Source organism: Pyrus communis, chromosome 15 (assembly GCF_041283825.1).
Source record: "Pyrus communis isolate YQ-2024b chromosome 15, ASM4128382v1, whole genome shotgun sequence".
Classification (NCBI taxonomy): domain Eukaryota; kingdom Viridiplantae; phylum Streptophyta; class Magnoliopsida; order Rosales; family Rosaceae; genus Pyrus; species Pyrus communis.
This window is the reverse complement of record NC_142579.1, coordinates 42,867,455-42,888,896: the sequence shown is the minus strand read 5'-3', so window position 1 is coordinate 42,888,896 and position 21,442 is coordinate 42,867,455. Positions and strand designations below refer to the sequence as shown.

General features: G+C 37.7%; 3 protein-coding genes across 5 annotated transcripts; 1 reads left to right on the top strand and 2 right to left on the bottom strand.

Annotated features, from left to right (window-relative positions):
* Window positions 1–5,667: 5,667 nt before the first annotated feature.
* LOC137744409 (plastocyanin) lies at window positions 5,668–6,395 on the top strand. Its single transcript, XM_068484228.2, has one exon. It carries the CDS (start codon window positions 5,749–5,751, stop codon window positions 6,247–6,249), a length of 501 nt encoding a protein of 166 aa, XP_068340329.2. The 5' UTR covers window positions 5,668–5,748; the 3' UTR covers window positions 6,250–6,395.
* Window positions 6,396–7,059: 664 nt separating this feature from the next.
* LOC137744417 (phospholipase D delta) lies at window positions 7,060–11,363 on the bottom strand. Its single transcript, XM_068484237.2, has 9 exons — window positions 10,159–11,363; window positions 9,565–9,681; window positions 9,224–9,418; window positions 8,838–9,119; window positions 8,647–8,715; window positions 8,399–8,546; window positions 8,156–8,304; window positions 7,898–8,074; window positions 7,060–7,814 (listed from the first exon to the last, which is right to left on the bottom strand). Exons 1-9 carry the CDS (start codon window positions 11,068–11,070, stop codon window positions 7,320–7,322), a joined length of 2,544 nt encoding a protein of 847 aa, XP_068340338.2. The 5' UTR covers window positions 11,071–11,363; the 3' UTR covers window positions 7,060–7,319.
* Window positions 11,364–13,434: 2,071 nt separating this feature from the next.
* Window positions 13,435–20,224, bottom strand: LOC137714397 (uncharacterized). 3 transcript variants are annotated; one of them, XM_088685695.1, is made up of 14 exons: window positions 20,148–20,224; window positions 19,726–20,011; window positions 16,539–16,650; window positions 16,003–16,115; window positions 15,650–15,772; window positions 15,345–15,550; window positions 15,182–15,257; window positions 14,879–14,965; window positions 14,698–14,778; window positions 14,518–14,604; window positions 14,400–14,441; window positions 14,222–14,300; window positions 14,076–14,146; window positions 13,435–13,979 (listed from the first exon to the last, which is right to left on the bottom strand). In XM_088685695.1, exons 2-14 carry the CDS (start codon window positions 19,891–19,893, stop codon window positions 13,887–13,889), a joined length of 1,338 nt encoding a protein of 445 aa, XP_088541821.1. In that variant the 5' UTR covers window positions 19,894–20,011; window positions 20,148–20,224; the 3' UTR covers window positions 13,435–13,886. The 3 variants fall into 3 exon arrangements, with proteins under 3 accessions (XP_088541821.1, XP_088541822.1, XP_088541824.1); XM_088685696.1 differs by lacking the exon at window positions 20,148–20,224 and having other exon boundaries at window positions 14,879–14,932; window positions 19,726–20,114; XM_088685698.1 differs by lacking the exons at window positions 16,003–16,115; window positions 16,539–16,650; window positions 20,148–20,224 and having other exon boundaries at window positions 19,726–20,098.
* Between the last annotated feature and the right edge of the window lie 1,218 nt (window positions 20,225–21,442).

Sequence of the window (21,442 nt, the reverse complement as noted above, 5' to 3'; positions counted from 1 at the left end):
AATTGTGGTATAGTGGGTGCTATTTCATGAAGAAACCAAAGCTTTACTATTTTATTGGATAAAAAAGATGATTGATTAATCTAATCTAAGATTCTAAATAGTAAATAGTGGTATGAAACGTGCAGCATGGTTGTGGATGAGAGTATCGGGCCCACGTGTCTGACACTGGCAAACATGGTATTAACACTTGGGTACTTGGCAGACACGCACCAGGCTCCAACGAACTACTACTACTGCTACCACTTATCCAATCTGAATATGATGATGGCCACTGAGGTAGCAGTTATTCACATTTTAGTCCTCAAAGAAAATAAAATCGTAATAATAGTTAATTGTGTTGTTTGAGCATATTAATCAAGTAATGGGGGTTTCAGCCAATTATAATCGGCCATTAGATACATTATCGGGCTCAGTACAGGCATGACCAATCCAGAGGAGATGATGGAGATTCATGACCCACTACTTTCCATGGAGATTGGGTCTGTTACCTCATAAAAAAGGTTGGGCTGGCTTCGCCTTGAGGATGTTTTCAGGGTCCTGGAGTTCGGGTTAGGTCCGCAAGTGACAAAACTCAAGTGGCCAGGTCAAAGTTATAAACCTCTATTGAGTTTGGAGATTAGGTCAATACATGTTTTGTGATGCAAAATTGGCTTTTTCTTTTTGTAAGCAAATGATATTATCTATACTAAAAGGATGAGGAAGTGGGTTAAGTTTCATAATAGACTAGCAATAATGTGGTTCAAATTCATATTTGACGATAATTGAACCTAAGACCTCTAACTTACGAATAACGATGAATACCACTAAACCGTAATACTAAGTGGCGATGTAAAATTGGTTATTAAACTAAGAATTGAAAACAATATAGTCATCGAACAATCCCTTAGACCATCTCCAACCCTTGGGCTAAAACCTAAATTTTTTAGCCTAGAAACAACTTTTATGCTCCAACATTTCTAGCCTAAATTTTTTAGCCTGAGATTATTAAAGAATAAATTTAGGCTAATTTTTTATTTCAAAATAATTTTTTTTAAAAATTATGGACACTATCATAATTTAATTTTATGAACATTTTAACCTAAAAATATTTAAATTCCGAGAAATATTGAAAATTAACTAAATTTGGATGAATTTTGAGTTAAATGATTTTTTTTAATTATTTTAGCCGTTGGATTTAAATTTGGGCCGTTAGATCTTTTTTTTTTTTTTTTACCGTTAGATTTGATTATATTCGATTTCAGCTGTTGGATTCAATAAATCTTGGGAGACATGCCCATATGAGTGAGGTCTCACTAGTGGTGCCCACACCATTTTCTGGGCTAAATCCTGGGGAGAATTTGGTTTTTAGCTTTTAGCCCGCACATTTAGCATGCGTTAGGTTGGGTTTTTTTTTGGGGGGGGGGGGAGAGGGAATAAAACCTAAAAAAATAGCATTTAGTCTAAGGTTGGGTTTGGTCTTAAGGAGCTAAACAATATTTTTACATATGTAAAGAGTTCAATGTTCTTAAACATCATCACCTACCTAGTCTCCTAAATTTTTGACCGGAAAATGTATCAGATGTTCCTCAACTAAAGAGTTAATTAATTAATTACAAGGCTTGGCTAACTCAACTGAAGTCAGTCTCTCTCCCTCTTCCAGTCTCCATATCCCGCGGTTATTAACTAGTAAACAGAAAGCAAGGGATAAAAATGGCATCACAATTGTGAATACTGACGAGATTCCACAACTAGTAATTAAGATGGATTAAGTAGTTGGTTCAGTAAAGAGGGAGATAATAATTAAAAGCAAGCGTTTTGCATGGTCGTTGTGGGAGGTGCATGGTGGAGGCGTTACTTTGACAATTCATTTGATATTCCTTCCTTTTACTTTTATTTAATTTTGATTAATGTGTTTGTGTTTTTGCTGGTGTTGCAGCCCTTACAGAGCTAGATAGATGTTATCATATTAGATAGCTGGGTGTGTGCCTATGGGTCTGCATGTTTTGTTAGTAATAAAAAGAAGAGTAAAATAAATAATTCTGCAACCAACAGAGCGCGAGATTCCGTTATTAATGTGGAGGCCCTGCAACTGCAACCTTGTTTTTTCTGCGCTTCGCTAGCTTCTGTAGAAGCGTGGATCACAGAGAGAGAAGAATATTATGGGCCGGGTGGATGGGACGTTGGCATGGTATTGAATGCTGCTATGGTCCTTTGGCATTAGGGTTGTAATTCGGTAGCTGCAGGTTTTTAATGCACCACCACCACCCTGCAACTGCAATATGCTTCTCTCACTCCCTCTCTCTCTTCCTTCCTTAAATGTTGATCCATGACATCCCCAATTTTCTTCTCATTGCTTTCACCACACCCTCTGCCCTCAGTTTCACCATCGTCATTATCAATATATATATCTTCCTCAGCAGTCAGTCCTCTTCAACTTCTTTGTTTTCTTCATTTGCTAAATAATTCTATATATAGTTGATGCAGCATGTAGGAAAAATATAGTGTTTTGCGTATATATAATCACCTTATTGAAATAGTTACTGTGATTTTGGCCCGGTTTCACTCAGAGAAGAAAACTGCTTACGGCTGCATCTGCATGTACGTAGGAACGTATGTTGTGGTTGGTCTCCTGAATCTGATTGAGCCGCGCCAATATCCCAGTGCTCTTTCATCCTCTCACGTCGGTTGCCTCTGCCCTCCTTCCTTGCTTGCTCGATATCGATCTAGTCAGTATTTCAATTTTGTTCTTAATTTCGGTACTCCCCTTTTGATTTTATCCATAATATGCTATCACATGTTTTATTGTTTTAAAAAATAATTGACATATTATTAATTTTTTTGGTCTTTAGAAAATAAGAAGCAGTGGCTTTTTATTGGGCCAAATTAGAAAGTGAGTACATAAATTACTCACAATTGAATACCTATGTATTATTTTTTTTTGCGTATTACACTTGCTCAGCCGATGTGACAGAACAGAATCCTAATATACTTCACTCTCCGGTTTTGCTTTGACCGGCGACCATCTTCGTGAATGTAATTAACAGACAGCAGTAGCCATAAATATGCTTTATTAGATTGCCAATGTTATCGTGTGAGTCAGTTATTGATTGGACGTTGCTGCCTACTTGGTTGTCCGTCCAATTGTAATTAACGTATTTTCACCGTATACATGTCGCTTCATAGCATGTGTAGTTACTATGGAATATTGGAAAAAATTGTTAATGCTGGGAGTGAGAAGAAAGAAGGAGAAGAAATGGTTAGAAGTGTAAATGTAGCAGGGGGGAGCGTTGGCCAATGTAATTGCCACGTAAGTACGGACTGTCGGTCGGCTCGCTGCTGTTAATTTTCCTCTAGCAAATTGGAAGCAATTTTAGCATTGAAGGGAAAAGAAAGTATTCGGATCATATTTGTTTGTTATTTTGCTAAGTGAGTTGTTAAAGACACTTCAAAAAAGTCATTCGACACTTTTATTAATGTATTTGAAGTGTATGATGACTTTTCTAAAACCCGTAGTTAACGAAATTTGTATTATAATTTCATTTCATCCAATTATTTAAGGTAAAGTACAAAAAACTACTTCAACTATTGGTGTCACGACACTTTCATACCTCATCTTTTAAAATTGACAATGTCATACCTCATCTTACGAACTTGTGTTAATGTTATACATTTCGTTAGCTTGGCCATTTATTTCTTAGTTAAATGCTGACGTGGTTTGATCCGGGACCCATTTTTTATTAAAAAATTATTAAAAACTAAAAAAAAACATTTAATATTTTTTTAAATATTAAAATAATAAAGAAAAGTTATTAAAAAAAAAAAACCAACATCAGTTCGTCCCTTCCCCCCTCTCTCCCTTCTCCCCATCTTCATCTTCTTCCCCTTTCTGCAACTGCAACCCAGAAAATAAGAAGAGAAAAAAAAAAAAAAAAAAAAACCAATTTGTTTTCCCTGCTCCCCACCCCCTCTTCTCCCCCCCCCCCCCCCACCCACGCACCAACCTCGCACCCACTACCTACAACCCACGAAAAAAAAAAAAAAAAAAAAACCCAGAAAAAAACCCAAATCCCGTTGAGGTGGAATCGGGAAATCTTCGCCAAACCTATTCTCCTGGGCGAGGAGAAAAAGAAGGGGGGGACGGACGAACTGGGTATTTTTTTTTTTTCCTTCTCTCTTCTTCTTCTGCAGGTTGGGTGGGTGAAGGGGGGGACGGGTTTCCCGTTGTTTTTTTTTTTCTTCTCTCTTCTTCTGCTTCCCTCTTCTTCTTCTTCTTTTTCTTCTGGAGGTTGGGTGGGTGGGGGGGACGGGTTTCCTATTGTTTTTTTTTTTTTCTTCTCTCTTCTTCTGCTTCCCTCTTTTTCTCCCGTTGTTTTTTTTTTCTCTCTCTCTCTTCTTCTTCCCTCCTCTTCTTTTTCTTCTTCTTCTTCTTCTTCTTCTGCAGGTTGGGTGGGTGGGGGGACGAACTAGGTTTCCCGTTGTTTTTTTTTTTTTTTTCCCTTCTTCTTCTTCTTCTTCCTCTTCTTCTTTCTTCTTCTTCTTCCCTCTTCTTCTTCCTCCTTCGGGTTAGGTTGGGGTTTTTTTTTTTTTTTTTTCCTTCTTCTTCCTCCTCCTTTCTAGGTTGCAGGGGGTTGGGTTTGTGGTGGGGGGAGGGGGGATGAACTGGGTTTGGTTTGGTTTGGGTTTTTTTTTTTTTTTTTCTCTTCTTCTTCTTCTTCTTCTTCTTCTTTTTTCTGGGTTGCAGGAAGATGATGGGAAGAGAGAGAGGGGAGATGCACGAAAGGAGAGGTTTTTTTTTTTGTTTTTTTATGTACTTTTTATTATTATTTTAATATTTAAATAATATTAAATGATTTTTTTTTGTTTTTAATAATTTTTTAATAAAAATGGGTCCCAGATCAAGCCACGTCAACATTTAACTAAGAAATAAACGGCCAAGCTAACGGAATGTATAACATTGACACAAATTCGTAAGATGAGGTATGACATTATTAATTTTAAAAGATGAGGTATGAAAGTATCATGACACCAATAGTTGAAGTAGTTTTTTGTACTTTACCCAATTATTTAACTTGATGATGCAGGCTTTGAATTTCCGTTACCCCATTCAACTTGTATTAGGAAATGTGTAAGGATATTTGTTAACAATTTGCAAGTTGGTGAAAAAACCACTAATTTCAGAAAAAATAAAACATGGAAAATGAAAAGAAAAAAAAATTCACTAAGAAAAATAACGTAAATCCATCACTTGTGGTAACTAAAATTTGACACAACCAACCACAAGGTCTAGTAGATAATTTTAATCCTATATTTGGTTCCTTTTGCACCAAGAAACTAAACTAATTTAGTTCCATATGATATCTTGGAACGTCCATATTCTCACACATGAACCAAGTTAAGCCCAAACTATAAGCCTGGCCACTCATTCATATAGCATGTAGATCATAGATTGTTTGTCCCCATATATCCACTTCCACTAGTTTGACATACTTGCAAGCTCTCACTCTCCACCTCCCATCACTAAATCAAATTGCCACGTCATCGGATAGCATCTCCCCCAGCCAATCAGACCCATCCTCACCGGATAACCCTGCCTCCACCTCACCCCCAATGCCACTCGTTCACTATATCCAATCATCAATTCCTCCACCACACATAACCAATCCCCTCCCACCCTATTAAAACTCACCCTTTCCTATCTTCCCCTTTTGATCATCCCTTTTAAAACTTGAGGCGACCGCTCCCTAGAACACATTCACTCAACTACACACAATGGCCTCCGTCAACCCCGCCGCCGTCACTATCCCATCATTCACCGGACTCAAGTCCTCCGGCGCAGCCAAGGTTGGCGCTGCCGTTAAGGTCTCAGCCTCCCCAAGGCAGATGTGCGTCGTCAAGTCATCCCTCAAGGATGTCGGTGTGGCCGTCGCCGCCACCGCAGCCAGCGCTATCCTCGCCAGTAATGCCATGGCCATTGAGGTCTTGCTCGGCAGCGATGACGGTGGCTTGGCCTTCGTCCCCAACAGCTTCTCCATCGCCCCCGGCGAGAAGATTGTGTTCAAGAACAATGCTGGATTCCCACACAACATTGTCTTCGACGAGGACGAGGTTCCTAGCGGTGTGGATGCCGGAAAGATCTCGATGAGCGAGGAGGACCTCCTGAATGCCCCCGGGGAGACCTACGCCGTCACCTTGACCGAAAAAGGTTCGTACTCTTTCTACTGCTCTCCTCACCAGGGAGCTGGCATGGTCGGTAAAGTTACCGTTAACTAATTCAGTTGTGTCTGATGAATTGTATTTATGCTTCCTTTTTTGGGAGGTAAAGTAGGGCTTCTGTACTCATCAGATTATATTGCCACGAGAGACAATGTGCGAGGTGAAACCATTTATATATTGAGCGCCTTCCTGTTTTTTCATCATTCTTCTTTGTTTAAAGTTGTTCATTTTGTGTGCTAGCTTTGATTTCATTTCGTTACTTATGGGTTGTTCGAGCTTGCTTCTTTAGAAATCACTTGTCCCTCTATTACAAGTGCTTTTTGTTATAAACACTACCAAAAAATGCTTTCTCATAAAGTGCTTTTATAAATCGGAGCACTCTTCTAATTTTATTATTAAACGTAGTAAAAAACTATTAACCCCTTAGAAGCAGTCTCAAACAGACCTTAAAACAGGTTATAAGTGTAGTGACTAAACTGTTATGTCTGTACAAACGCAAATTGTGCCAGTTAGTTAGGATAGGGTACTACTATCTACATCAATTTTTACTTCTCACACACTCCTCTAAATTTCGGTGTCGGATTGAATGAATTGAAGAAGATCAATGACAAAAAATTAACAACGGTTGTGAGAGGCAAAAATTAGTGTGTGAACTGCACTATTCATTAAGATAGTATGTACGCAGTGTTGCATTCTAGTTCTGTCCCCTTCTTTATTTAGGGTAGGTTAGAATATTAACTTAAAAAAGAAAGAAAGAAAAAAATGTATTGGGTCTACATTCTGACGGTAAACCAAAAGCAAAAAGAAAAAAAAAAAAAGAAGAAGGAGAAGAAGAAATAAACCAAAAGCACAAAAAAAAAAAAAAAGAAGAAGAAATAAATTGAATTAATTTCAATAGGGTATACACTATTGAGGTGATAAATTACAAGAGCTATGTACCCTAAATTCATTCCAGTAATAGGGTGCTTGCGATCGATTTGTCACTAATACTTGTACGCTCCCACACCTTTTGTATAGTATGGAACCCCTTCTTTCAATCAGGTCAGCATTTTCGGATCGAATGGTGATGGAAATATAAACATGGGAGAAAAAATTGAAGGAGTCTGCAGCCTGCCTAATGTTTAAAGTTATGTAGTGAGTGCATCAGGAAGGGTAGTTCGGCCTCCGAGGATCTTACCACCGACGTCAGGGAAACTCTCTCGTCCAGGAATTGCACTTACCTTCCCATTGACATCTACCGCAACCGGGTATTTCATCAAATGCCCTTGTAATGGTGCAAAGTCATCCGCCACAAACCTCGTCCAGTTATCTCCAGCGATAGCGTTCACGCGCTTCACACAATCCAACGTTTCAGCCTCCTTGAAGCATTTGTCCACCATCCCCAAGTGTTCTGCCCAAAGTGACATTCTATACCCATACACCTGGCCACGAGGATGACGCTTCTTCTTACCCCAAGTGTGGTGGGGCTGGTATGCGCCCATGGCTATCTCGGTGTCTCTAGAACCCGCCATAGATCGTTGGTTGATATTTGCGGAACCTATGATCACATACTCATCGTCTACCACCATTCCCTTGGCATGTACGTAAATCATAAACCGTTGAAACTTTTGGGACGCCGAAACCTGAAAGCACTTGCACAGTTTGGTATGCAAAGGGCCTAACTTAATTCAACTTTTTTGAAGTTATGTTGCAAATGTATAATTACCGTGTGAGATTCTCCGTTTCTGTTAGCTTGATTCACGTGACAGGATAGCGTGTCCGGCACCTTCTCCCGATTTCCAAGACAGTAGAAGTTTAGGTAGTCCTGCGGATGAGCATTCTCCACTTTCATGGCTTTCAGCTCTTTTGCTACGACTTCATACATCATTTGCATTGTCTGTCCCTGTAAACCATCAATTACAAGGCAGTGAGAGTTAATTAAGCCGACTTTGTATGAAGCTAAAAGGCTTCAGTCTTTAATTACCTGCCAATAGAGAATTTCTTGCACAGAAGCAGAGGAGGGAACACCCTCTGGCCACATTGGTATGACGATATAAACTGCGAATCTCTCGTCTGCTCTTATCTTGCTCGCAATCTTTAACGCCAATTCCATCGGGATTAAATTGTCAGCACCTGAATCAAAACGTATTTGTTAAGAAATTTAATTTATTGGAACACCGCTTGTTACTAATTAATTGGAATTCATATATAGTAATAGTATATGAACCTGCTTCTTTGTAAGCTGGCCATCCATATGACGATCCGACAAAATACTGATTCTCAATGTATATGAAGTGTTGTGCAGATCGGATTGCATCGATGTATGCTGTTTGTATGCTCTTGTCTACTACCAAATTCTTGGCACAAACAAGATTCTGCAGTAAAACAGAATACCACAAAATTCACTGATTAATTTCTGCAGTAAAAATAACTATGTTGTGAAGTAAGATCATGCCGTCTGAAAGAATAGCCAACCTGAGCCTCTGCTTTATAAACATCCTTGGGAAATCCCTTCAGAGATCCAGAATCTATGGATCGAAAAACCTGGCAATTTACCAATCGAATCATCAAACAACTGCTAATTAAGGCCTAGTATGGTAAGGATATTTTATTAGTATTTATATGTAAGCCATGTGGCTGAAGGAAATGCAGTTAGATAGTAGTACCTGAACATGCCAGTTTTGAGGGTCATTTTCATCTGAAACCCGTAAGGCGGGATCATCCTTGGCAGTTGATGGGGAGGGACTAAGTATCCATGAGATGCGCTCCAATTTTATCAAAGCATCGTCATGCCAGCGAGATACTCTTTTGAATCGTTGGCCCAACTCCGACCATTTTGTGGATTTTCTCCAACGCTGCTCAAAATTGGTAAGCACATCATAGGCAGCCGGCCCTTCTATCTTGCAATGCAAATCATGCCACGGTTGCCTTGGACCCTTTGTTCCTCCCTACATACATGACATACAATCTCATTTAGCTAAGGGTTCGTTTAATAACTATTTCATTTATAGTCATTAGATTTCAAAACGGAAAATGCAATTTTTTTACTCACAGAAAATGTGGGATTATGATAATCATCCTGGAAAACACTGTCGAGGTCTCGAAAGAGGCGATGCTCAGGAGTGTCATAGCGGCCATCACACAGGTCTAGACCTCCTATGAAGGCGGTTATCTTTCGGTTATTTCCAGATGCTTGTGTATCCACAATCACACATTTCTGGTGATGTGTAAACAGGGTTCCAACAACCTACACAGAAGAAGATCATGTGTGAGAACGTACTATAGGTAAATATCGTCCATAAATTATTATTCATACTTAAACTCTGTTCAAATATGTGGATCAATAGATAAATGAAAAGCTAAACAGTGAGTGAACCATGGTGTAAGGCATGCCTGTTGCTTGAAAATGCTAAGCTTACTGCTGGCATATCGAGGTGCAAGCACGCATGAAACTGAAGAGTGCTTAAAGAACTTGCGGGTCTCTTCGTCATGAGTTTGCATCACTCCATTCTGCATACACAAGTAACAGAACTCAGTATTCCAAATCAAAATCAATTTTTACAAGATGTAGTATCAACTTAAAATGGTAAATATATTCGATCAATTATAACATGCTCGTTTGGATTGTTTATGTAGGAAGCACTACTACTCACAAGTGATTTTAATTAGAAAGATTCAATTTTTACTCAACGCGAGTTCAAATGGTATGTTTTCTAGAGTACTTCTATGATCTTCATGCTAAAAGAAACTCAGGTTTGTATGCTTTCGCTGCATTTGACAAACACGAAACCATTTTTAATTTTTTTTTCTACCAAATGTTTGTACCTTCATTCAGCTGAATTAATTGCTCCATTTTCATGCAATGGTTGTTAAACTCAAAACTTTGTTTTGTGACTCATTGCAAGAACGCCATTCAACAAGAAAACGAAAAAAAAAATCAATAAAAACTAAACGTCAAAAAATTTGAAATTGAAACCGAAACGGTACCGTATTGATGAAGAATTTGCTGTGAGAAGTCTTGTCATCCCAAACGAGCAGCAGAACTCGCAACCCTTCTTCGGACTTGTACTTAAGCAGCTCCCCCAAGTTCAAATTCCCGCCACTCGGCAGAGGCTTCGTCGGTTCCCGCACCAGCTTCACCTGATGATATATTGACCATCCCACAATATATACCAAATGATGCGCCTCCAATATCGCGTGGCAGATATCCTCCCAGCACCTCCCGTGCTGAAAAGTAACGCCATCGTCCAGTTCAATCTCCTCCAGCATCGCCTCCGGCACGTGCGCGTCCTGGTACAGCGTCACGTGCCCTCCCTGCCGAACCGGAAAATAACAGTTTCGAATCCCGAAGTGGTCTGGATCATTTGAAATACCGTGCCGGTACATGGGATTGTCCTCGCATTTCGTGAACCGCATCTCGAGCTTAACGGCCGCGTCCGGCTTCGGCGGCTTGCCCAACGGCCCGATGATAGGGAACCAATCGCTGATCGTTTCGCCGGAAAGGATTCTAACCGCCGAGACGGACGCGACGCCGATTAAATCTGCGCCAAACATGTCGTTGTCTTTGATGTAGAATTCGACCTGCGAGACAGGGTGGGCCAGGGGGATCTTGAAATGCTCTTTCCAGACGGGGTTCTGGGAGTTGGAAATGACGCGGGTGCGAGCTACTGTGGCACCGGCGAGGCAGACGGTGACGTAGGGGTCGCTGGTGATGATTTTGCCGTGGGAGTGGTGGGCCGCCGGGCGTGTGAAAGGTTTGCTGCAGGCCGAGAAGAAGCGGCGGAGGCGCTCCGAGACCATATCCATGTTGGGCAAACATCGAGCCTCGAGAATTTTCAAATCAAGGTCGCCGTGGAGGTAGACAACCTTCGTCTGAGATTTATCTTCTTCTGCTGCCATTAGTTATACAATGCCAGTACTAAGAGGGATGAATGTGAGAGCTGCCGTTGGCTGTTGCCGGAGGAACCAGGAGTTGGAGAGTTTTAGGAATTGGCCGACGTTGACTTTGTGGAACCGTCAGAAGGTGGAAAGTGTTGTCTCCCTTAGGCTTCGGATCCTCCGACGAAGCCAACGGTGAAAACCGGTGGCGGTAAAAGGCAGGAAATATGTGGGGGAGGTTGCGATCTTCCTACGAGGGGAAAACGTGAGTGGTGGTGTATCGCGGTATATAAGTAAAAATTTGTATGGGACACGTGGAGGGCGACGTACGCGAGGATTAAGAAGAGAAGGTTTTGAGATTTGACCATTTTTAGAAAATTAGTAGCTTAATTAAGGGATTTTGTGGGTTGGCGCCTTGGTGGCATTTTTCTGTTTTATTGCGTGATCGTTATATTTGATGCAACAATCATTTTCAAAATTAGGTAGAAAACTGAAAAGTTGCTTTTTAAAGAGTTGAACTAATTTCGTTTATAATAAGAGTGATGTTATTCATACCATGTTTTTATATCATATTTCTATACAATTTTAGTGTCATCTGATATGGACAGTCACATCATTTGAAAAATTTGCAAAACCCAAGGAAATGAAGGAGAAAAACTCCTTGTATACCATAATCATCATTTAATTAACTAATTTTTCTTAATAATTAGTTTATTAAATAATGAATTAAATTTAAAAATATGATTAATTCAAGTGATGTGGCTGTCCACATCAAATGTCACCTAAGGTGGTATGAAAATGTGGTACAAAAACATGGTATGAATATCATTTTCCTTGTAATAAAAGGACCGAACAAATTAGACACCGTGATAATATTCCAGCAGTTTATCCAACAAAAATTTAAAATAAATAGAATTAGATTATCCATGCCTTTTATTTTTATTTTTTTAACAAACGATAGTATTTACACTAAAGGTCTGAAACTGGGCTAAACATCATAATGAGCTAGCAATAACATGGTTCAAATTTATCTTTAGCGATAATCTAACCTAAAACTTCTCACTTACAAGTGAAAATGAATATTACTAAACCTTAGTATTAAGTTACGATTATCCATGCCTTTTAAATCTAGATATTTAGAGCAAATTAATTACAATATCGAAGGGATTTTTTTTCTTTTTAAAAAGGAAGATTAGGGAAGGAGGGCAAGCTTTAGGCATATGACCTTGAAATTAATCAAGACATTATTGTAATTAGCACTTTTGGTCTGTTCTTATGAACAAGAATATTACATGTGTTTTGACTGCCACTTTTGCCCTTGTTCAGAATATACCTCCACGATGTAAAGAAAGTTGTCTTTTTTTAATCTAAAGCAAAATGGTTTCTCCTTTTTTTTATTTTTTATTGTTAATTTGTTCTTAATCCCACGCAATTGTCCGCCACGTTTTGGTGTTGCCGTCTCGGTAACATTGTGGTAGTGAAATTCTAATATTAATTAGGTTTGAATTGGTGTCATCTAGATCATAGAAAATGAGTTGTCTAACTCTAATTTAATATGCTCCCTTTTTTTGGGACCATATGTTTTGGTGTCATCTTGATCATATGTTTGACTTGAGATTTGAGACCATACTCTGATACATACTAAATAGAGAGCAGAGAGAGATGTTAATGTGATGGGACATGGGAACCCATTACCGTTGCTCCCATAAATATAGAGGAAAATTAATTAAAATATTTTGAAAATTTTGATTTTTAACAAAAAAAAAAAAAAAAAAATAGTGTAAGTGAATAATACTATAATTAATTTTTTAAAGTAAAAATATAATTTTTCGTTAAAGTGAATAGTACCTAGAGTTTTTCGTTAAAGCTTCTTAAATCTAGAGATTTTTTAGTGTTTAAAAAAATAAATTTAGAATCACTTGTACTATAACAGATAATGTACTAAATCATGTTCCAACAATCTTAAAAAATATATCTCATAAGCCTTGCATGTGCCTCTCCCGTAAACATTACACGTGCCTCGCCAAAATACAGTCAGCGAAACAGCCAACAAAAATAAAAAAATCAATTAGAAAAAAAGCCAATTCCAAGCACCCTATATGTATGTTTTAAGCTTATTGTACGAGGAAAGGAAACGAGATTCCCCTCTTTGCTTTGCTTTCTTTTGCTTAAGTTTATGCAAGGCTCCATTACTAAAAAACTGTAGTAAAGGCGTTTAACCATATCATTTGTAAGATATTTTTTACAAAAACAAACATGAGATTCTATTTGTTAACTTTAATTATGCGAGTACTTACTTTAATCAGGGGACTAAACTTGATTAGTAATATCAAGCATCTAAAGTTTTTCTCTTATCTTGTGTGTGGACAAAATAGATGCTTAATATTCATAGATAACAGTTTTATAGTTTAATATTCACTAAGCTTCATCAAAGTTCCATCAATTCAATTATATAAAGAACCCCACCCCTAGCAAAACAAAAAAAAAAAAAAACCAAAAAACAATAAAGAGGCATGAAATGTATAATTTCACTCTGTCACAAACCAGAGCATGTTTCTGAATCTCTTTTCTTCATATGATCGGAGAATTTCAAGGATTGGGATTCTCAGCGTCATGTTTACTGCCAGTGCCGAAGGTGACTTTAGTACAAGAAAACCAGACCCCACCATGTCACCCTTCCAAAACATGAACCAAAATTACGTTGTCTATAAATTGGATGCAAAGTCTTAAGCCAGCAGCACAACAGGACCCTTGAGCTTTACAGTAGTTGATGTGCCAAGGTCAGCCGGGAACTAGACCAGGAACTATTTTCGTTCCAACTTTCCAAATTACGAAAACTAGGGCTCCGTGTGATTGCAATTGCCACTGTTCCTTTGGCTCGAAAGGGAAGGAGCAGCCCTAATCATCGCGCTTTGAATAAAGGCTATCATCTACAAATTAATGCCAATTGCCAAATACAAAGATGAAATAATAAGTCAATGCAGAACATATATATAACAGATACAAATAACTTGGTAGGTTCTTACCGCAGCAAATCCAACGCAAATGAGACTAAATCCAGGGAAATTAAATGGTGCCTTTTCGGCCAGGAACAAAGCTGCAAGAACAACTTGAATTTCTCAGTTCGAATTAACTTTTCGCCGGAAAAACTAGTATTGGAATTTCAAATCACCTGTGAGAGGAGAGAAAGCAATCGGAGATATAACATTTGCAAGTGAACATATGCCTGAAATGCACCCTTGAGCCTTCCCCTGAAAACAATGTACAAGAAAGTCATACATTGCCAAAAGAATTGGAGCCCAAAAGGCAGGGCTAGGGAAGCAACATCCGAAATGCATATAGAAATTTACCTGCTCAGACGGACCAACTTGTTTCGATACAATGCTTCGCATCTGTGAAGTTTGAACTGAATCACTTTAAATACAACATTTGAGTAATGTTTAACTCGCAAAGTTTGACGAAACTTACGCATGGTTGTGCGAACACATAAAAGATGGAAAACATGGCAGCAGCATATGGCACCCAGAAGGACCACGCAATGCCATAAAGAAACATCTGCACTCGATTAGTAAATGATTAGCTAAAATGGACATGTCAAAAATTTTAGTTTTACTTTCGGTGAGTAAATAAAAGACGGCTAGATATTACATGTGCACAGCTAAAAATGAGGCCTATCGAAAGTAGCCTCTCCTCTCCTAAAGCTGGAGCCAGCAAGGGCATTAGAACCAGCTGCATCAAGTTTTATTTTTAGTACCATGGAAAATAAAACCAAAACTGCGGAAAAAGGAGGCATGCGGAGGATCAAAAGACAGTAAAACAAATGCAGTACCTGTGAAACAGTGCCTGCTACCCCGGAAATAACCATCAGGTCAGCAAACTGATCCTTGTTGAAGTGAAACTGCGCCTTTAGATAGTACTACTCAACAAACAATGATTTTCGATCTCAGCATTTCTTATGTTCGATAGAGCTTACCGCTACATAATTAGATGCAAATCATCCACAAACAACGATTTTTTTGTGAACTAATCACACTAATGTCCACATTGTAAAAAACTGAAAACAAACGAACAATAAAAGAGTGCAAAAAATGGAAATTAAAGTAGTTACTAATTCGTAGGATGAGAGACGTACCATCATTGAAGCATGAAGGCCAACATCCGCTAGATTACTGAAAAACGCAACAATTGCAGCTTGCGAAAACGTCGTGCTGCAAATTAGTTAAAGTGTAATCACTTACTTGAACTACAAGTCTGCAAATTAAATAAGAGCAACACTTAGCAGGAAAGTGACTGACCTGGTTTTCAACAAGGAGATAAAATCACTTAAGGAAGGCAATGTTTTGGCTGGCTGCAATATCTGAGCACTTGAATTTTCAGCTGAATCCTTAATTTTGATCTTTTCATCCGACAGTAACGGAGCGGAAAGGTTCTTGTCTATGTTGGAATCCGGTAGGAAAACCCTCATGTACGTAACTGCCACAACCGCCACCACAGTCGCAACCTAATAATAATAATGTTAATAATTATAAAAATAATGCAATCATATCACAATTATGCATATTAACAGAGAGGAAAGAGTCCTGGAGAGAGATTAATGGACCTGAAAAGTGGAGGAAGTGGAGACGAAACGAGTGAATAAGGTTCCGCAGACAAATGCAGAGGAACTAATCCCCGATAGGACTCCGAACGTCGAGGCTCGCCGCCCTTCTGCCACATTATCTGCCTGAAAATCATTGATATTTCACACCTCCATCAAAATTTCAAATCAAACAACGAACAATATGAACGTGGAGCGTTTTTATTTTTTGTTTTTTGTTTTTTGGTTTTTAAGAATAAAATGGACCTAGTCGAGTCATTGAACACACTGAGGACGATGTACGGCCTAATAGTCGATGACTAATGGGCCTGATATCCTTAGTAAGCCCAAATACAACAGAAAGATTAGAAAGTTACCACATAGGCAAGGGCGAGGCACTGAACGCTGCCTTCACAAACCATGTCGGTTAGAGTTTTGACCACGAAGTAGACGTAGAAGAAACTCTTACTCCTGCTGTACCCCAATATCCCTGTAAGCGTTCAATTACCCCATTTCTTGATCAATCGTTTATTGGTTACTTTTCGGAATTGTTATTATTAGTCTAAAATAGTTATATCGAACTCGTTACTCTTAATTTTTTGAATTAAGAAAAAATATACAATAACTAATTTGAAGTGTCAATAATAAGTTATTATTAGTCTAAAATAGTTATATCGAACTCGTTATTCTTAATTTTTTGAATTAAGAAAAAATATACAATAACTAATTTGAAGTGTCAATAATAACTACGTCGGATTATCTAGAAATCAAAAATTAGAATGAGAGCTTGATGTTAAGCAAAAAGAAAATAAAATAAATAAAGCCAAAGTATTGTCATTAAAGTTCTCTAAATATCATGTGTCACTTTATCTTTGTCAGTGGTTGGTTTGGATCCAAAGAGTTGAAAGATTACCCAAAGGGATAATTGTGAAGATCATTGGCAGTGTAAGCAAAGCCTTTCTCCCACACTTGTCTGAGAGGTTACCTACCAATGGCATCATCACCAGTGTTCCCAGCCCTACGATCTGCATCAATCATGCACAAATCAATGTGTTTTCAACCAAAGATCATAGAGAAGGGATAGGCTAATTGTTAAGTTCTACCCACTTTCTTTTTTTATTCAGTTAAAATCCTCCATCCATTCCTAATCAAATTTTCCGAAGAAAAGTGATTTTCCAACGTTATTTTTTCCGCATGCATGCATTCGTTTATTTTTAACAATTAGATTAAATAAATCAAAAGTGAATTTATGAACAAAAATAAACACATGATTTAGGAAAACAAAAAGAAAAAAAAGTGCAGATTTCAGTTTACATTTTTCAAATGTGGAGATGTTTGTAAAGATAAACTGTAAACCCCTTTGTTTAGGCTTTTCTTTTTATTTTTGCACTTTTATTTTGGTCGGGGGCTAAGAAATTGAGGTTTTATGATATTTTTTAGGGACACTTTGGACGCGGTCCTTAGTTATCAATATTCTTTGACTAAAACCTTATCTGTTTTTAGTTTTTAATCGAAGTCTCTTACATTAATGTAATAGTGTAACTTAATATATATTTTTAAATTAAAATTAAAAAATTAAAAATTGTATTTGTTTATATTAATGAGATTTTAAATATAACCCATAATGTCACATCCCGCCCCGGGCCGGACCACTTCCCGGGCCTGCTCCACCACTGTAGCACGATATTGTCCGCTTTGGACTTACCATTCCCTCACGGTTTTGTTTTTGGGAACTCACGAGCAACTTACCAGTGGGTCAACCATCATGGGATTGTTCTCGCACGCTACTCGCTTAACTTCGGAGTTCCTACGGAACCCGAAGCCAATGAGCTCCCAAAAGGCCTCATACTAAGTAGGGATGGGAATATACATTTAAGGATCACTCCCCTAGGCGATGTGGGATGTTACAATCCACCCCCCTTAGGGGCCCAACGTCCTTGTCGGCACACACGCAGCCAGGGTTAGGCTCTGATACCAAATTGTCACATCCCGGTCCGGGCCGGACCACTTCCCCGGCCCGCTCCACCACCGTAGCACGATATTGGGCTTACCATTCCCTCACGGTTTTGTTTTTGGGAACTCAGGAGCAACTTCCCAGTGAGTCACCCATCATGGGATTGCTCTCGCACGCTACTTGCTTAACTTCAGAGTTCCTACAGAACCCGAAGCCAGTGAGCTCCCAAAAGGCCTCGTACTAGATAGGGATGGGAATATACATTTAAGGATCACTCCCCTACGCGATGTGGGATGTTACACATAATTTGTGGGATTAAAAATAATAAAATATAAATTATACTCTCTATTATATTTTGTGCGTGTGTGTACATTCTTCAAAACACAGAGAAAAAAAGAGAGAAGATATTAGGCTTAATAACATTTGTAAATTTCTTCGATTAAACTTGACATAAATACATTCTTAAATCAACGAAAAAATAATGGATCCATATAAGTTCAAAAATGGATGAAAAAATTTTGAATGGATTTTATATTAAAAAATTGGGTACATTTTATATAAAAAAATTGTACATTTTATATTAAAAAATAGTATATATTACATATAACAAATTGGTATATTTAAGAATGGGTACATTTAAGATTAAAAAAAAATTGATAATTATATGAATGGGTACATTTAAGATTAAAAAATTGAGAATCTTTTTATAAAAAACTAATGGGTACAAACTTATTCTATTTTATTTATTTATTTTGGAAATGTTTGAATTGAAAATTAATTAAGATTTAATAGAGGTGTGAATATTAAAACCCTAAATCAATTACTAATTTTTATTTTAAAAATATGTAATAAACATGTAAATTGATTATCACATCAATGTTAGGAACTTCAATCAAAATTTAAAAACTAATAAAGTCTCAGTCAATAAACATTAGTAAATAGAGATCGGATACTAATTTTTATTACAAGCAATATTAATATTTGCAAGTTTGTCCACGAGTTAATATAATTGAAAAATGCCAAAATGCATTTCCCATGTGGAAAACCAAAGAGAAATTTCTGATGGGCAGAGAGTACTGCATGCATGTCAAACTTTTTTCTCGACATTAATATTTTGAGATTCTTGCATTTGGCATACTTATTTCCAATATTCCAATGCTAACTCTACCTAGCTAGTTAGCTAAGAAATTTTTTTGCTCAGTTACGTATGAAAGAAGTTGAAATTTCATCATAAAATTAAATTTTAATGCAAAATATTTTTTCACTTCTTCATAATATATACAAAAACAGATTGATCTTCCCTAATGGCTCACATCTACGAGAAGGTTTACACTTTACAGTCTCACAGTAAAGTATGTGGAGATAATTTAAATGTATGACCCAAAAAATCCCAAGTTATGTGGATAATAACAAAAGATTAATGTTAAGGAGACTAAATTTATAAATAAAATTTTGTAAATTAAATGACATAGAGATTTATGATAAGATTATTACTTAACCGTTGATAAACGTGCTCATTTCCTATTGGTGACATATCATTTAGTTTGTAAATTTTATTTACAAATTTAATCTTTTTAGAGAAGAAGAGACAATATATATATATATATATATATATATATATGCACATGTGAATAGTTACATATGAAGTAGGGGGTGTGGTGGACCGCATTTCAGTGAGAAAACGAAAGCGGTGAAAGCAGAACAGAGAAGGGACTGGAGTGAACTAGTAAAAGTGTGGGTGTGGGGCCATGATTTTGAAATTTTGCTCCACTTCGTTGAATTGAAAGACCTTCCATAAATTGAAAGACCAATATTATTGAATCTGAAAGTTGATTATAGCCCACGCAAAGGAAATGGAAGTTTCTTTTAAACAAAAACAAACTTCTGTCGCTTCAGTTACCATCACTTGAGTTAGTTTAGCGGATCAAATCCTTTCATGGACATTTGGTTTGGTGCACTAAAAGAGAACATATCTGTAAGGCCTAGAAGCCTAGAGCTAGATGATATGATATCAATTTGCTTCTTGCGGGGAATAATCAAACGATTATGAATGTTAAAAATGATATGTATTTGATTAGACGTCGACAATTAAGTTGATTAGTTGATCATTTGGGTTATAGTATCTAAGTCAGAAATTTGCACGTACCGCTTGTTGAAATCCGGTGAGGTAGATAGCAATGGAGCACTCATCTCTTCCAGGACAAAGGGCAGACATGGTAACGTCGGTGATGGCCGGGATCACCATGAACGTGGCGAAATTGTGCAGAAAGACTGTCATGAAGAGGTGGCTCAACCCTGCCGAAAGCCTTTCCATCTTGCGATCACACCACTCTTCAATTGCTGAGTAACTAAATTGAGAAGTGAGGAAAAAGGATCGACAGCTCAAACGAAGGACGCCGCCCACTGCTTCCCTGACCGAACTGGCTTAGCTACTATTAGTAAATAACCAGGAAAAAAGGAGTTATATTTAAAAGAATTAAAGAAATGCGTGCAGTGTGTGCCGTACACTTTTTGTCTTGAAATATTTGCTATATAGAAAGATCGGGAGCCGGGAGGGGAATACTTAACTGTGCAAGTAGGATGTTTAAAGGAAATTAATTGCCGAAAAGCAACAAAGTGGGAAGGTGAAGCAAAGGAAGGATGCGTAGCTTGTAAGTTAATTGCCTCAAATATATACGTAATATAGGTCCCATTTCCTAAGCGTGTAGAACGTAATTACGTTTTGATGCTTCCAAGTCTCATCTACTATCTCCCTCCTCTCCTCTCTGTCACCTTTCTACGTGCTGCTGTCCATTGGTTTCCATTTCTGAAATAAAATGAGTTTTGTAGGTAAAATTTGGGGTGAATTTTGAACTTTAAAATTTATTGAGGAAAGACCACCTTAAACGCGGATACCTTTCTACTTTATTTTTTGGCTTTTTGCAACAATGCTTACTCTATTGTTCTGATTCATGACGTTATCATGCATTTCTGTTAGTGGGTTCAACATAAGGAATCAATTATTTAAGAAATCGCCTAAAACTGGTAGTTTATCTCTCATACTTGAACAACCAAGTATTATTTCGATTTATGACTCCAAGTACGTGAACATCCACACCTGGATAGTAGCACCCATTTTCATGTTAATTTGACGACAAAGTTTGAACAAATTATTAAAGAAAATACGAATAAAGAACTATTGCATGTTTTGGATTGTTTAGGGGAAGAGTAAATGTGCTCTAACAAAATAACGTTTATGATTGCATTTGTCATAAAAAGTTAAGCATGTTTATCGGTCAACACTTTATAAGGAAGCACTTGCTACATGCGTTGTATCTATGTTGGACTGAAATATTCGGCCCATTCGAGGGCCCAAGGAATGAAAAATGCCAGTTTAGACACTTGCTAGTTCACATTAAGCATTAGAGGGCTTGTGGACTGTGCCATTCCCTTTCCCTAGTTGGGTTTTTACTGAACGCAACAAGGCCTAGTTTGAGATACCCAAACATCCATGCGACCAGGCATGGGCCCAGTTTGAATCGAGTCCGAACCAGGTATGAAAAAAGACCAACTAATTTGCGCGGTCAGTTCTTTGGAGCTTATCGTACAATTATACGAACTTTGATTAAGCAAACTAAAACATATTCAAGAACGTGAACTCCAAGCGAATTTTATAAGCTGAGTCATTTTTTTCATTGTCAATTAGTTTTAAGATAGAAGCTCATGATATCAGGATAAATTAGCGCACATATTGAGCTTAACGTTGCACGTGAAACCAAAATGAAACAAAAATGATGAATGATTAGACGAGGAAACGAGAAAAACAAATTAATTAAGCGCTGCAATTACTGTATAATGGAAATGAGGAAACCACATCCAGTTGC